The 16,963-nt window shown below is 35.1% G+C and overlaps 1 protein-coding gene and 1 long non-coding RNA gene across 2 annotated transcripts in view; one reads left to right on the top strand and one right to left on the bottom strand.

Annotated features, from left to right (window-relative positions):
* LOC139119141 (uncharacterized) overlaps positions 1-16,963 on the top strand; it is a 204,347-nt gene that overhangs the window by 108,787 nt on the left and 78,597 nt on the right. The gene's annotated exons all lie outside the window — the stretch shown is intronic.
* Positions 1-16,963, bottom strand: part of LOC139118741 (ADP-ribosyl cyclase/cyclic ADP-ribose hydrolase-like) — a 55,138-nt gene that overhangs the window by 20,944 nt on the left and 17,231 nt on the right. Inside the window, exons 5-6 of the mRNA XM_070682165.1 lie at positions 16,602-16,829; positions 12,444-12,526 (exon numbers count right to left, since the gene is read on the bottom strand). Of these exons, the coding sequence (XP_070538266.1) occupies positions 12,444-12,526; positions 16,602-16,829 (311 nt within the window). The remainder of the gene's footprint in view (positions 1-12,443; positions 12,527-16,601; positions 16,830-16,963) is intronic.

Raw genomic sequence — 16,963 nt, forward strand, 5'->3', positions numbered from 1 at the left:
ACACTGGATATTTGGTCTTTCTAATCCAAAATATCTCTTTGATATTACACATTCTATTGATTCCTGGATTTTAGATGGAATCTTTAAAAAATTCCTAATTTTACTCCTGAATGGTTGCCATGGAAACATCTCACATTACAATGAGTGTGATATTTTTTGGTGTGCTAACCAGACAAACCCTTATGATCAAATTTTTACATCAATCAATCGTTCTTTAATAGAAATTAGGGAAAAAGTAACATTTTCTATCCCAAAAGTTACCATGGCAACTCGAAACATTAAAATAAGTCTGGTTTTTGTGTTCTCTGACCTTAACTCCCCACTAGATAATTTTTATATCAATCAAAGTAACTTTTCATGGAATATTAGAAAAACTGAAATTTTCAACCCTAAAATGGTTACCATGGAAACATGGGGCAGTGAAATCGATATCATATTTGGTCTTTTCGACCCAAAATACCTTATAGTGAAAATTTCACGGAAATTGAACCTATTATTATTCGCGTTATTATTTCTATATAATACTTATATTAATATTATTATTATAAGTTTAGGGGCTATAAGTATTATATAGAAATCTAATAACAGTTCATGAAGCTGTGTGGTAATTCTGAAAAAAGAGGTGTTGCATATTTTAATTTTGTCAATGGGGTGACTTCCATTGTTGTACGTGCAGCGCAGAATTATGCATCATACTGTACGGAGAGAGGGGGACATCATTAAGCCAAGGGGTAATTAAATGCTTGTCGGAAAAGTGACACTAAGCAGTTTACGCGATACCAGCAGGCCTAGACTTTCAACTTTTGTGCGAACTTACGGATACACGTTCAATCGGTTCAAATTAATTTTGTTTCTAGTTTTCTTCCATCAAAAGTCACGACTATGAAAAAGATTTCCAATATAAATTAACAATCTCTCTCTCTCTCTCTCTCTCTCTCTCTCTCTCTCTCTCTCTCTCTGCAGTGAAATTGCTATGCTGCGACCACCGAACGAATATTTTCCATACATTAGGGGTAACATTAAAAGTTCATTATATAAATCTAACTTAATTGCTTAAGTTAGGTCTCAGAACCCCCCACCCCCCACTCTAACTTAACTGACCTAAAATTGAAAAACATTTCAGACACGTGTCCTGTACTAATTCTTTCATAAACGTACCAATGTACCAATGTACAATGGATTCATTCTGATGTATAATTTAAAACTTATTCAGACTTACTTCGTAAGCGTCATATTGGCATTGCAGAATAAACATTTTTCTGCATTTTGCATGTTTCGCCCTGGCAGTGTAGTCTGGCAGAGACCCTGCGATTCGCGTTCTTCTCTGTTGGAACACGCGCGCGCCCTTCAGAGACGCGACGCGAATCCCAGAGCATGCGCAATTGAGAGTGCGTGGCGTGACAGTAGAACGTCTCCGATCTCGTGCTATCGTGTCGTTGAGCTTTAAAAATGATGGAATGTTGACAGAAACTGGAATTACTGCAGAGAATACTTTTCAGGATATCACATGTGAGTGTCTAAGATACCAAGTAGGACGTTTAGGAAATCCTTTCAGAAGTTAACGTCGCCTGTGGCCGTTTTGTGGAGTATAAGCTTATAAGCTAACTGCAGCGTATACAGTATTTCTACTGACAGTACTGTACATATTGCCGGAACATATGCGATAGAATTTTGCGTTTCACGTCGTTCAATCATTCAGATGGAAATGCCGCCCTTCTCCAAACTTTGAAAAAAAACAGGTTGACAGACTTTGGAATGCTAACTCTTGTATAACAATGACGTAATTTAATGAGAAGATATTTGTATTCGAGCACGGCTACAGTTTTTGATTCGAGAACTCTCATCATGGACCGTGGTTGTATTCAACAATCGAGAGGGCTAGGGTGAGTCGAACTTTTTCCTATGTCCATGTAGCACTTGTGCAAAAATATGCGAATCCACAGGCCTTTGGCGAATCAATAAATGCGTTTTTCACCAAGCTGAAAGGTTGAAAGATGCGTCCGTCACTTTGGGACGAGCTAGATAAATGCAGTCAAACCAAGCTGGGCACAGAAATTTGCCATAATATGACTTTGTTCTGGAAATTACGAAGACAACCGGCCGTGCGTTGGAACTTTGCAACAAAGTTTCAATATCTGAACTGGCGTCCTTGAATGACAGACACAGGAAACGATGGCCAATAAGAACGCATTCTCGTTGCATTTGATAATAATGTACCAATCAAAATGACACAGAAATTATGCCTCCTCCCGACAGAAGGGCCATGGCCTATTTTTAGCCCTGCTACACTATGTCTTAGTGCTGAAAAGGCCATGTTGTTGTCAGGTTGTCATGGCGACTTTTAAAATTTGCATACAACTCTGAGAGTTAAACGGGTTGTTAATAGGTCACAAAACTTTTGAGTCCCACTGTCGTCCATTATACCTGTTTCCTTGGGTATTAAAGGTGTGCAAGTATACACATCAAAAGACTAGAAAATTCACTTCATGGGCAAAATCTTGTAAAATAGCCTTTTTTGTCTGGTTAACGAAAAAAATACCCCTGATCTAAAATATGCATGGGCTACAAGCCACTGTCACTGGGCTACCAACTTCAGAAAATGGTAGCCCAAGTGGACTACCAGGGAAAAAAAGTTAATTTCGAGCCCTGGGAAATATTAAACATGAAACATTTAACTTGTAATATTTCCCCCTGGCCTTGTCTTGGCCTGCGGGTTTAAAAAGTGTTTAAAGGTATACAGGCACCATGTTCAAATTTAGACATTGCTACCATTGGAAGGAGAGATCTAGCTAATCATAGAGTTTATGGGATCATGCCAGGTCACACAAAAAATAATGCACCACTACATGGTCATAATTTTACTTTAGTTAAACAATCAGAAATAATTTGTCTTCATTATTCTTCCTGGAATGAGGCAAAGAAATCAAAATAAATATTATTAAAATGAATATTATACGTCGCTAATTACAATATATAAAATAAATAAGCACCAGTGAATTATGTTTTAAATAAAAAAACGGTGCGCTACTGTTACTGCCTGTGATAAATAATGGTACATTGGGTGATAAGGCGAATTGGGTCCATAAAATTAATTTGAGATACTAGTAGAATTAATTTTAGCACATAAAATTAATTTGAAGGCATAAACATAATTCGATGCATAATGAGTTAGTACTGTACTATATAACACTTATTTGGGATGACTGCATGAAACAAAATTAAAATACTTCATAAATTATTTCTGGTCTCTATAAATTCAAAGAAATTACTATTATTATTATTATAGAACAAATTTCTAAGTTGTTACTTAGAAATCCATAAAATAAATAAAAAAACAGTGAATTATGTTTTAACATAGACCCTCTCGAGGGTCTATGGTTTTAAATAAAAAACTGTGGTTACCAAATGGTTACGAAGGCAACAAAAAACAAAAATGAACATGGAGTTCATGCTGTGATAAATACACTTAGGAGAGCATTTGCATAGTAACTGGGATTACTTTTAATGGAATTGGAAAAAAGTTAAAATTTTAAAATGCAAATAGGTTCCTATGGCAACACAGGGCAGAAAAAATGGATATCATATTTTGTCTTTCTGACCCAAAATAACCCTTTGGTATAGTATTTCTGTTGATTACTAGATTTTTACACTGGATATTTGGTCTTTCTAAAACCCAAAATATCCTTTGATATAACACATTCTGTTGATTACTGGATTTTAGGTGGAATCTTTAAAAAACTGGTAATTTTTACTCCTGAATGGTTGCCATGCAAACATCTCACATTAAAATGAGTGTGATATTTTTTGGTGTGCTAACCAGACAAACCTTATGATCAAATTTTTACATCAATTAATTGTTCTTTAATAGGAATTAGGGAAAAGTAACATTTTCAATCCCAAGATAGTTGCCATGGCAACTCGAAACATTAAAATAAGTCTGGTTTTTGTGTTCTCTGACCCGAACTCCCCCACTAGATAATTTTTATATCAACCAAAGTAACTTTTCATGGGATATTAGAAAACTGAAATTTTCAACCCCTAAAATGGTTACCATGGAAACATGGGCAGTGAAATCGATATCTATTTGGTCCTTTCGACCCAAATACCCTTACGGTGAAAATTTCATGGAAATTGAACCTATTATTATTCACATTATTATTTCTATGTAATACTTATATTAATTATTAGTATTATTATCATTATCTGCTGCACAAAAAGAAAAGTCATATTATTATTTCCTGTGGTCTGTTTTCAGGAATTGTTTATATATATATGTATTGGATTCTGCTTGGTGACAGTTGAAGAATGCCTATACGTATTTATTAGTCTTCAGTACCTATGTCAAATTGAAAATTATATATTTTTTCTTCTTTCATTTCAAATTCGTCGTGCCTAAGGTCATGTTCATTACAAAAGCACCTTACAAAAGGGCCCGAGCACTTCTATGGAAAGAAAGATTAAAATTAATAAAAAGAATAGTATAACTACAAGTGTAATGTGAACTTTTGTGTCATTTAAGGTATGCAAGGGCACTGCTGTGGAATTTAACAGAGTCTGAATGTTTTATTTCACCAGATGCTTCACAGTGTGTACAATAATGAAAATGAAAAAAACAAGATGTCTTACTGAAGTTGTAAAAAGTCAAAAATGAAAGAACATTGCAGCTATTGTATAATCTGGTGAGGACCATGAAAATAGTCTAATAGGACTAGTCGAGTTCATGGCCCCTGAGTAACTCATAATTATTTAGTACAAGCTAAAGTATGATGGAGGATAGAAACAAACAGAGTTTTAATGTAGATTCAGTAAGTGGTGTTTAAATGAAAACTTGCCTACTTGACCATTGATTGAGATTAAGCAAGGCGGGGAATTCCGGTGTTTCACAGCTGCATACCATACCTAATGTTATGTTGTGAATAATCAAATTTGAGCCTGGAGTACGAAAATTTTCAACTTGTGTTAAACGTGTTGGATACAAGTGCTTTGGAATCTCAAAATAGTGTTAAACTGCATGAGGAAGATGTTATTTTTCAAATCATAAACAAACATACAAGTACAATATTTACTCAGTTTGTAAATATCTAAAATATACAGTTTGTAGACCAGAGGTTCGGAAGGAGCAATAAAAGAAAAGGTAATTAATGAATAATCCGTTTCTGAAGGCGAAAAATTGACTCTAAATAGGTGGAAAAATGTATACGCAGATTTCCAAACAGTACATTATATGAGGTAAAATGAACGCAATATATAGTTGAATTAGAATGGATTTTGGAACATAGTGTCTTAGTCGTGTAATAATACCAATTTTGGGTGTAAATACTTCAATAACCTTTAGTATATGATATTTTCATGACAAAGATGAATCTATCGTAACCCCTAAATAGCTGGCACAAGAAACTTGTTATATGGTACCATTCCCAATTGACGGACTTCCTTCAAATGTGGTGTTCGCTGAGGTGTCTTTATGATCATATAATTGGTTTTGTCAACGTTGACTGTGAGTTTGTTGGCCATACGCAAACTGATAATTTCATTAAATTTGGCGTTAGTTTGATTAAGATTGACATTCTGGGTACGTAAAGATTTAAAATGTTGGTATCATCTGCAAAAAGTCTACAATTAAAATAGTCAGTTGAATTACAAATATAGCAAATATAAGAATAAAGTCGGACCCAGAATGGAACCCTGCGGTACGCCACATTTGATTTGCCTTTAACAAGAAGATTTACCATTGACAATTACAAATTGATTACGATTTGTTGAATAACTATTAAATGATAACTTTAGTGATTGGCCCCGCACACCATAATGATGCAGTTTGTGAAGAAGGATATCATGATCTATAGTGTCAAAGGCTTTTTTCAAATCAAAAAATTTACTTAATGTAACATAGTCAAGGTCCATCTTCTCTGTAAGATCAGCAACGATGTCAGCGAGGGCAACTTTAGGACAGTACTTTTTGCGAAATCCATACTGTTTATCAATTAAAATATCGTACTTGTCAAGAAAAGAGTCCAGCTCGTTGTTTATAACTAGCAAAGTGCTTCAAAAATTTTACTAAAGACTGACAAGATTGAAATTGGCCTGTAATTTCCAACATCAAATGGACAACCTTTTTTATAAAGAGGAGTAATTTTTGCAACTTTTAGACTATCAGGAAAAACACCATTTGAAATCGAAAGATTAATAATATGTGTGAAAAAGGGCAAGCGATAAACTCAGCTGCATGAATAGTCAAAAGACGATGAGTGAAATCATAACCAGGTGTTTTTGAGGAATCCAGGGAGCGCAATTCTTTAATAATGCCTCCTGGTACAATTGATAGAAAAAACAGAAAAACTGGTCTCAGACAATAGAAAGAATTGCTACGACTCTGCTGCAAATAATTCTGGCAATTGATATCAGTGGAAATTTGGGACGCCAAATTTGGCCCAATATCAGAGAAATACTTATAAAATTCAGCTGCAATATCTGTACTCTCTGTTATTTCCCTGCCGCCACTTTCAGTAAGTTTTAATTTGTTTGGGGCCATACTACTCCCATCATTTCTATTGAAAATTTAATTTATAACATTCCATGTTTTTCCAGAATTCCCACTTATAGGGTTAAATTTATTATAATAATACATTTTCTTTGCGTGTTTTAAAACCTTGGTTAAGACATTACGAACACAATTGGAACTATTTTGTGATTATAAGATCTTGAGCATTTTGTTGTAATCTATTTAAAAATCACGAATCTAACAGTGTTTTTGTGTGAAGACGAGGGCAAATTTTATAAATTATTGATAATTGCACAATCATCAAATACACCTATAACAAATTTTACATTTTTGTCTAGCTTTTCGCACTCTCAGGAAAGGAGAACCCATTAAATGTAACTGATTTGTCAATTTTGTTTAGGTTTAATTGAAAATACAAATTTCCTTTCCAAGGCTGATTTGTAGGTATTTGCTTTTCTCACCGAACGATGCATGATAAAATTTTAAATTTTCGATGGTAAAATGGCCTTCTACCTCTACCCAAATCAGTTCTGCTGTAGTGTATATTTTTTTGGTGATCTCTCTTTGAAATGATTTGGTAGATGTTAAGAAAATGACTTGTACATTTATTTATTTCATATACAAGGAAATGAGACCTGGTAAATTTGATAAAACTACCCTTTTCTTGTGCTTGTGCTAATTAATGCTGGAAAATTTTTAAAAATCACTGAATTATTTCAGCCCTCCTATTAAAAATGAACTCTTTTGGTAGAGTCAAAGAAATGTAATCAATATCATCTGTCTGTTGAAACCTTAAAATATTAACGGCAAACCAACAGTTTTTGTCTGGAATTTTTAGGGACTGTGCAGAGATGTCTTTGCAGCTTTCAGGGACCACTCCGAGGAGACCCTAAATCTTTTGGAGACCACACTGACATGACCTTGAAACTTTCAGGGACCACCCAGATGTGACCCTGAATCTTTCAAGGACTATCCTGATGTGACCTTGAAACTTTCAGGGACCACCCAGATGAGTCCTTGAAACTTTCAGGGACCATCCAGATGAGTCCTTGAAACTTTCAGGGACCACCCAGATGTGACCCTGAATCTTTCAAGGACTATCCTGGTGTGACCTTGAAACTTTCAGGGACCACCCAGATGAGACCCTGAACCTTTCAAGGACTATCCTGATGTGACCTTCGCTCGTCAGCTTGTGCATTCACAAGCATTACTTGGTAAAGCTGACAGGCAGACGAATCACTGAAAAGATTTGGCTTAACACAGCGTCCTCATCGCTCCCATGTGTGACTGGTCGGCCGGCTCCAAAACACGTCTTTGCATATTTATCACGCGACGAGATCTACAAGGCATGTTCTTCCCGGCATAAATGTGATAAACTGGGCAGTGGCTGAACCTTCAGTCGACTTGGACGAGCAAGCCTTGACGATTAATGGTAATTTACTCGCTGGTGAAGTATGCTGTTACTGGTCGACGCGCCGCTGGTCTGAACAGTAAACAATTAATTATTCGCAAACAATCAGTTCATAATGGCACATTCCATTTTAACCTACAGGGGCATCTAGGATTGTGAGATTGTGTAAGGTCCCGGGTAAGGTACATGTTGCTCTTTTATGCTGTAAAGTTTCCCCACCATTTAAAATACTATGGTTGTATGTTACAGTCTTCATGATTAATTTGGAGATATAGTCAATGATACTTTTCTCATTAAGCGACACACTGAATCGTATACCAACTAATATGGTCCTTGCTAATTTACATAGTAAAGGTCACGGGTCACATTGTTGTGAGGCTCTGCATTGTTTCAAGTCGAGTGTATAAACAGCTTGATGTTCGAATGGATTTTGACTGCTGCACTAATTCCGAGCGGGAAAGGTTGCAGATTCTGAATGTAGGACGTCCATTACCCCAATTATTAATGACAGGACTACATGAAAGCAACGGAATACTGGATATCTCCGACGAATTTGATGTCTGTTACCACGGTCCTTTGTGGAGTGACACTGACAGTGCTGTTCCCGATCTCGACAATGATGTCAGCGACTGTGATTGTAGCGTGAACACGACTAAGACTATGAGTCCTTGAAACTTTTAGAGACCAACCTGAGGTGTCCCCGAATCTTTCAAGGACTATCCTAAAGTGACCTTGAATCTTTCAAAACCGCCATTGCAAGACGAGTCTTTGAAACATTCAAGGACCATCCTGATGTGTCCCTGGATCTTTTTGAGACCACTCTGATGTGACCCTGAAACTTCCAGGGACCACCCGGATGAGTCCTTGAAACTTTCAGGGACCAACCTGAGGTGCCCCTGAATTTTCAAGGACTATCCTAATGTGACCTTGAAACTTTCAGGGACCACCCAGATGAGTCCTTGAAACTTTTGGGGACCACCCTGATGGTTCCTTAATCTTTTTAAGGGACCACTTAGATATGACCCCTAAACATTTTTAAGGACTGGCCTAGAGAGGCACTTTGAAATAGTAAAGAACCAATCAGATATGATCCCGAAACCTTCAAATGCATCCAGGTCCTCTAAACAATACAGCAATCATCAAGTTTGACCTTTAATCTTGACATTTTCAAGAATGTGTATGAATGAGATGAATGATCCTTAAAAAATTGTCAAAACGGATAAATTTACAATTTTGAAAAGCAGATGGCTTTAAATACCACAATATTTTAAACTACTTTAACATTTAATTCAATAATTACAGTTTTGATGTTTTCACTAGAAAAATTGATAATTACTAAATGCTTTGAGTAAACCCTCTCTTAGAGACTTTTACTGTTCATTATAATCACAAAATATTTCCAATTGTGTTTACGGTAATTCTTATAAATCATTAAAACACATCGTTCATGGGACGCTTCTTACTTAATGAGAAAAGCAAATGTTTTTTCTTAATAAAATATGCAACTTTTGTTATCCATGGTTTCTGAATCGACTTACTACGGTGTTTTTTTGTTGTCAAGGGTACATGTTGATCGCAATAAATGTGAATTCTTCAGGAAATATATTGTAGGCATCATCCGCGTTTCTGCAATCATACATTTCCTGCCGTGAAGTACTATTTAAGTCAGTAAAAAAGGACTCACGACTGTAACTAGAAAAAATCGAATATGTGTGTTGCGTATGCTGTTTGAGAACATGTTTCGACCCTTTTACATTGCACATATTTACAGATGGTCTGAAATGTCAGTTTCGATGGAACTGCATTCCAAAAAGTGATCTGTTATATTGGTAATCAAGTGGTCTATTGTTGTACGTGTATTGTCAGTTATCTTAGTTAGGGTGTTAATTACTTGATGGAATTTATACGAATTCAAAAGTGTTGAATAAGAAGTATTTAAATGAGACGATGAGGACGGATCGATGTCGAAATCTCCAACTATTATGCAATTTTTGTCTTCGATGAAAGGCATTCAATGACTTTCTCAAAGCTTTCAAGAAATTCAGATTTCGGAGTATTCGGCTTTGTATAAAGTACACCAACATTTTTTTTGAAACGGTAACTTCAAAGAAAAGTGACTCACAGCTTGCAATATGCAAATTAACCATTTGTGAGTGGGCAAGTGAGGAATGGATGTACCTTGCGACACCTCCACCCTGACCATATTGTCGACTATATGTGTACAGCTGATATGACGGCAGTTGAAAAAGTGACTGATTTACGTTTCTGTGCAACCAAGTTTCTGACAATGCAATCTCACCAGTTTCTGCAGAAAGTTTCTTACTATATGTCCAATAAAGAGAATGCCAGTACTTTGAAGTTTCTGAATTCTAGTACCGCCATGTGATCAATTGTCAAAGGCACATAATATTAATTAGTAGTTCGAGCAGTACATTTCTTCAATCGATTAGATATTCAGATAAATATTTGTGGCAGCTGAATGTTATCTTTCATCCTGTCACCAAAGTCGGCATCGTCCTGTCAAAAAATGACATGATGTACCATCGCCCTTCTATGTATATGCATACACGATTTAATCTAGTGTGAACATTGCAAAGAAATAACACAAGAAGTCAACTTTTCGACAGCCTTCCATCAAGTACTGATCACATTTAGTTTAGTAGACATAACAATAATATGTCTACACAATGTTGATGACAATACTAAATTAAATCGTTTTTACGCAATAATGCTGACGGACATTGATTTGAAAGATGTTATCATCAGATAACAATAAGGACAACATCCAATCTCGTACTAATTTAAGAATATATTGTGCTCTTATTTTCTCGTGAGCACGAAAAAATGTATTTTGCTTATGACGACGTTTATCGTGGGCTCATGAATTATCTTGTGCTCACGACAAACTATCTTGTGGCCACAAGAAAGGTTTTCATAACCAGTGAACACAAGATAGTTTCTCGTGACCTCAGGAAACTTTCTCTTGAGAACAGAAACTTTGGAGCACAAAATGAATCTCTTGTGAGCACGCAAAACCTTGTCGGGAACAATATTTTTCCTTCTATTCTTTATTCAAGCAACGCTTGATTTTAATCGGAAAAGACTAAAATTTTCAGTTTACGCCATCCTTTGCTTTTCATGCACAATTATGTACCACATAACACTCCCACATATTTGAAATCAAGCCGTTCTGATAAACCTTTTTAATGACTAAATTCGACGATGTTTCTGAACCGAATATATTTTTTCTCGATGATAGTTTTACGCATTTTTAAATGAATTTTAGATAAAAAAGGACAGATTTATTGATATCAATTATCATTCAAAAAATACAGAAATTTATGTCCAAGTACATCGTGCAGTTGAGGTATTGTCCTCTACGTGACAATGTCGAAGCGTACGATGTACGAAAACACCCGGTATTTTGTGTATAACCTTATCATTATACACATTTATGTTTCGAATGTTTAACTAAAAACTATATTAAAGCATTTTAAGATGGTCGCCGAACCATCGTTAGAACAGACTAGAAAAGCATTCAGTACGTCCGCTAAGTGTACAGAACGAAACTTCAACGTGTGCAGCGCAGAGCACCTGGTAGAAATTGCAGTGCAGCTGTATAATTCCGCTAGATTTCAGAAATTTGGAATATCCATTATTTAATGCGTGAAATATTCAATGTTCAGATATATTCTTTTTTTTTGGGGGGGTGTTAAAAATTTGAGTTCTTGTCTAGTTTTTCCTGTGTTGACGTATTAAAGGTGTTGTGGGGTCAAAGGTCAAATAGCGTCAGATAACTTTTAAAGTTATTGTACTCTAAGTTATTGGTCTTCGCGTCCTCTGATACCACAATTCCTTTATGACGAAACTCATAGACAACAGACAAAGAGTTTATTATTATAAACATTCTTAAAATTTTACTTGCAGTAGGGCAGCCCGTATTAAAGTTAGAAAAGTGTATGTTTGGTAAACTGAAAATTGAACTACTCATAGCTGAAATGACGATGCTTACAGGGTTTGTTATCAGCACAAAATTTGAACGGCTGCCCAATACAATCCTTAGAGTTATACTATATTGCAATTCTATTTTATAAAAAGAAGAGACAATTTTGAAATTTCACATTAGCCAAATGTTAATTTTGTGTGTTTTAGAATGAGCTTTTTCGTCAACAAAAACTGGGCAAAATATCTGATATACAACAATCTATACACTTATACTTATTCTATAGAGTTGTCAAATACGTTAAGTATACACGTACGTATGATAATAATATGTATAAGTACAGTGTACACTTGGTGTGTAAAGATCTACATTATGTATACTGTTGATCTGCATAGATATACGCTACGAATATCAACGTATTGAAATGTTTCATATACAAAGATATACATTACGTAAACAAGTAATATTGTGTTCCATATACGTAAATATATGTAAATATGCTCAATGTATATCAAGCAATTTGCCGCAAGTACAACTAGAGCAACAGATGGATTCCGTATGCGTTAAATTAATGAACTTGTACGTACCTGTCTGAGTCATATGCTGGGTCGCCATTTTTCTTGGCACCGTCTAGCAGCACTTGCACTTGACCGGTTGCTAGTTGAGCAAACTAATGGAAAATAATGAATATTTTAAGGAGTTTCCATTTGGACAAGAAATTAATCTTTTGCAACTCAATGACGACCTTCACAATGAAAAGGTGTTTTCAATACAGCGATAGATTATAAAGGAATAATGGTTTAAGAAGATAAGGTGAGGAGAACCAATTACCTGCATTCTTACAATTGAGAAGTGTTGTGAAAAATGATTTCTATCATATTATTGTAATTTCAGTAGACAGAAAATTAGAGTATTTAACTGCACATTCACTTGGATATTGCCATCTATCCGTCTCACAAATTTACACTGCGCCTAATATCTAAAACCAGACCAATACTGTGTTGGTAGTGCTTTTAATAGTTAAACTGTTCCCTCGGAGATTGACGTTTTTAAGATTCTTTTAAAAGTGTTTTACATTTGGAGAGGTCTTTATTTTCAAGGGCGGAGAGTTGCAAAGGACTGGAGCTGCTGAAGAGAATGAGAGGCAACCTGTCTGAATGTCTGCAGAAGCTATCTCCGCGAAGAGTTCGTGATGAAGAACATGGCGTGGTTAAGTGAAGAGTCCATTTGGGGCCTTGTAAGTGATGAACAGGATTTTGAACAAAATACGTAAACGTACAGGAGAAAACTGATGTTGCTGAAGAACAGGTGTCATCTACATTTCACCACTAGGAATAATTTTTTGGTTTAGTGACAATTCTATCTGAACGTTGTAAGTGCTGTAACTGACCATCGAGCAAGCCACACAAGCATTGCAATAGTCAAGAATTAAGATATTACAGTATGGACAAGAGCGGCATTTATGAGCATTTATGAGCGGCATTTTTGAACAGCTAAGTGTCAATAAGGGATCTTCTTCCATGAGGATACATTTCTGATGATGGAATCTAGCTGAGGTGGTAGTTAAATTAAATCTGAAATTGTCTATTTTGTATGTGGCAACCTTAAGTTACTGTTACACCAGATCTCAATGAGGCAAAACATTACATACGCCTAACTGACAGCACATTTAAAACACGCTGTACAAATACTGTCCAATCTTTCCAAAGCAGGTCGCATGCAAACGACACAGAAATATCAAAGTATGTGGGCACTTAAAATCTAAAGACAAACCATTTAAGAGGAAGCAGTTACACAAATATGTCTAAGAAATGCAATCTTTATGTAACAGAGCAGTTATTCATAATAAATGCAGATACGTATAACCTATTAAACAAACAATCTGAGTTGGTTTCAAAGTGCTGACACAAATAAGTCTATCAAATAAGTCTATCAAATATTATATATATATATATATATATATATATATATATATATATATATATATATATATATATATATATATATATATATATAAATAATCGCAATCATACCAATCCATAATCCAATAACACTAGGTCAAAATTTGTAAGACAATAGTTGTAAACATAGACACAAAACAGCACAGAACAGACAGTAAATAGACGGTACACAAACAAAGTCAAATTCATGAAAGAAAGATATATGGACCTCTGGCCAGAAGACCAAGAAGTGATGTCAGGTGTTTCGAAAATAGTAAGCGCATATATATATATATATATATATATATATATATATATATATATATATATATATATATATATATATATATATATATATATATATATATATATATAATGATGCTGCAAGTAGAGCGTTATAAATATATATATATATGTATATATAATAAATTATATATAGAAGTAAATATCTGTAACTGGTTAAGATCCATGCATCTGACAATCTTCACACAGAACTGATAATGATTCTCATGATTGTGAAATGCATATATATATATATATATATATATATATATATATATATATATATATATATATATATATATATATATATATATATATATATACTTCAAGTTCAAAATAATTATGTCTGAAGTTTCTTACTTCTTACGATCTTCAGACAGGTGCTCATTTTCCCCCTGAATGTTTTTTGTCTCATTCAATTGTTGGGACGCATGTACCGTCATATATTGTAGTCTAAGGTGATTTTCAAGTTCGATAAATAATGTTTGTTTGCTATCGATATGTTTACCGTCTCATAACGGTTTTTTTTTCATAGGGTATATTTATCAGCCTTGATCCTTATATTAGGCAAAGATGGCATTGTTTGCTTACGTTAAAGCCCCAATAGCAGAAAAAATGTTTAAAAAACCAATCTCCAAATATCCTTAGGTTTCAAAGAGTTCTCTTTGAATAAGGCCCATTAGAGATTGAAAAGTGTATAATGCTGCTATGAGTGTCAAAGTGGCATGCTAATTCAAAGGTTTTAACGTCATCTTCGATTTCCCGCCATTTTCAAAAATTCATTATATAATAGAGAAAATAAAGATTACAACAACAAAATGTTGGCCATCCTGTGTTGTGCATTCAAGTAAATGGCATCATACTTGTTTCTGGTATGATCACGATGTGTATGTGCAGGAAATACTGTTTTTTGTATTTTCCTGTGAGGGCGCCATTTTATGGTGCGGCACCCGTTTATTGTTAAGCCTGTTAAAACGTGTAGGCATGGTCCAAATCAGCGAGCAGTGATACTTCAATACACGTCCTTCAGTTAGCACATTTACACAAACCAACTTTGGTTTGAAAATAAAATCATAAAATAATGCATAAAATTAGCAGCTATTGGGGCAAGAATATTTAACAAGGGGTTTTCAATGACCTCGATTGGTTCAAGTTTATTACTAAAATTGGTCTAGTTTCGAGAACATTACACCACTGGCAGGCATTTTTTATACTAGGTTCAGTTGTCTATTTACAACATAGATCTCGTACGTTCTCTGCATACGTGAATCCTTCGAGCTTCCACTGTGTATGCTCTCCACAAGACTGTTTCAGGGAACACCATATACTAGTTTGCAGTCTCTTTGTGGCTTCAAAGCACCTGAGTATATTACAGTAAATGTTTGGGTCGGATAGAGTAGGCAATTATTAATCTCTGCTTACATATCATCTTGTATCATAACGTAAAATTAGTCCAATTTTTAAACGACGAAAGTTGCACACCTTTTCCCCCAATAACTCGAAAAATCACAACAGCTGATCGATTTCCATGTTGGTGTATAGAGAATTTTTTCGTATTATCCAATTAAATTATACAGTCCATATTATCCTTGCAGCTTTAGCTCAATTTAACCGTGCTTCTACAAACGATCATATTGTATGCTTTAGATTCCGTTAGGAAGTGGTGATCAAGAAACTGAAGGAATATTTTGTTGATCCTAGTTTACATAATTTCACAGGCAGTGTTTGAACTACTTGATTTCATGTTTCTTGTTATTTTCTTCTTTGCAGATAGGTTTGACAATATTGAATTTGAACGGTATAATCACTTACATTCAATGCTGAATTGTCGTAATCTTTGGATTTATTGAAGGTGCTCTTGTTGTTGAAATGTTTCAGATTGGTTCACATATTGCATCAGGAATGTGCTTAGATAGTTTGTGTGTTAGTGCTTAGACTTCTTATGGACATATATTGTTTGGCAGTTCGGTATACAGACAGAACGTGCAATCTTTGAGATATGTCATTTCCAATACGTTTGTTACCTTCTAATTTGCCTCAATTGTAATTCACAGGCCAGGGTTATGGAATATCACTACCATCCTGGTAAAAGCAGATTTGATCTCTATCATAATTCTTTGTGGTGGCGCTCAGAATGTACATGTTCTAGGTCACATAAGCCAGTGTGTTAAACATCTCCATTGCAACATCGAAATAGTCCTTGTTCTCCCTTTTAATCCAGAGTATCATGAATTGGTACCATGTTGTCATAGCAAAGGGTTTTCCTTAAAGTACATTCTGTCTCTTTATAACAAAGACCAAGAACTGTATGTGTTATGGTGAATTATTATCAGAGCATCGAGTCACTCGAACATGAGCAAACTTTTGATCTTAGCCAATCAGAAAAGCTGCGAAACTCTGCACACCTGTCTGAGGATATGCATGTGACGTAAACAATAGATATTGCTTCTATACTTTTCAGTGAAAGTTATTTCGATCGTTTACTGAGCGATGTAGTGTTTCCAGTCTATTAAAATAGCTTACCTCGATGGATGCTTTTATCCAGAAAGCGCACTTTGCGGTACTCAGCGGTCTCATGCAGTAATTTCTATCAGGACATTGTACGTAATTAATACCTTGATCGTCATACTTGCCACACCATGTATCAACTTTGTCCAACATATTGCCAATCAAAGTGTTTTCTAAAGTAGTATATGGAATGGGGTCCTTGTGACTCTCTTCGTAGGGTTGAACGCCAGAATAGAACAGTGTCTACATGATAAAGACGGGTAAAATGTGATGTGAATAGGTTGTTCCTATCAATTCATTCTGTTAAAAAGTGTTCCTCAACATTTGATGTGAGTAATAAAATATAATCCATAGCGTTTCAAGTCGTGCGACATGTG

The sequence above is a fragment of the Ptychodera flava genome, chromosome 19, assembly GCF_041260155.1.
Source record: "Ptychodera flava strain L36383 chromosome 19, AS_Pfla_20210202, whole genome shotgun sequence".
NCBI lineage: Eukaryota > Metazoa > Hemichordata > Enteropneusta > Ptychoderidae > Ptychodera > Ptychodera flava.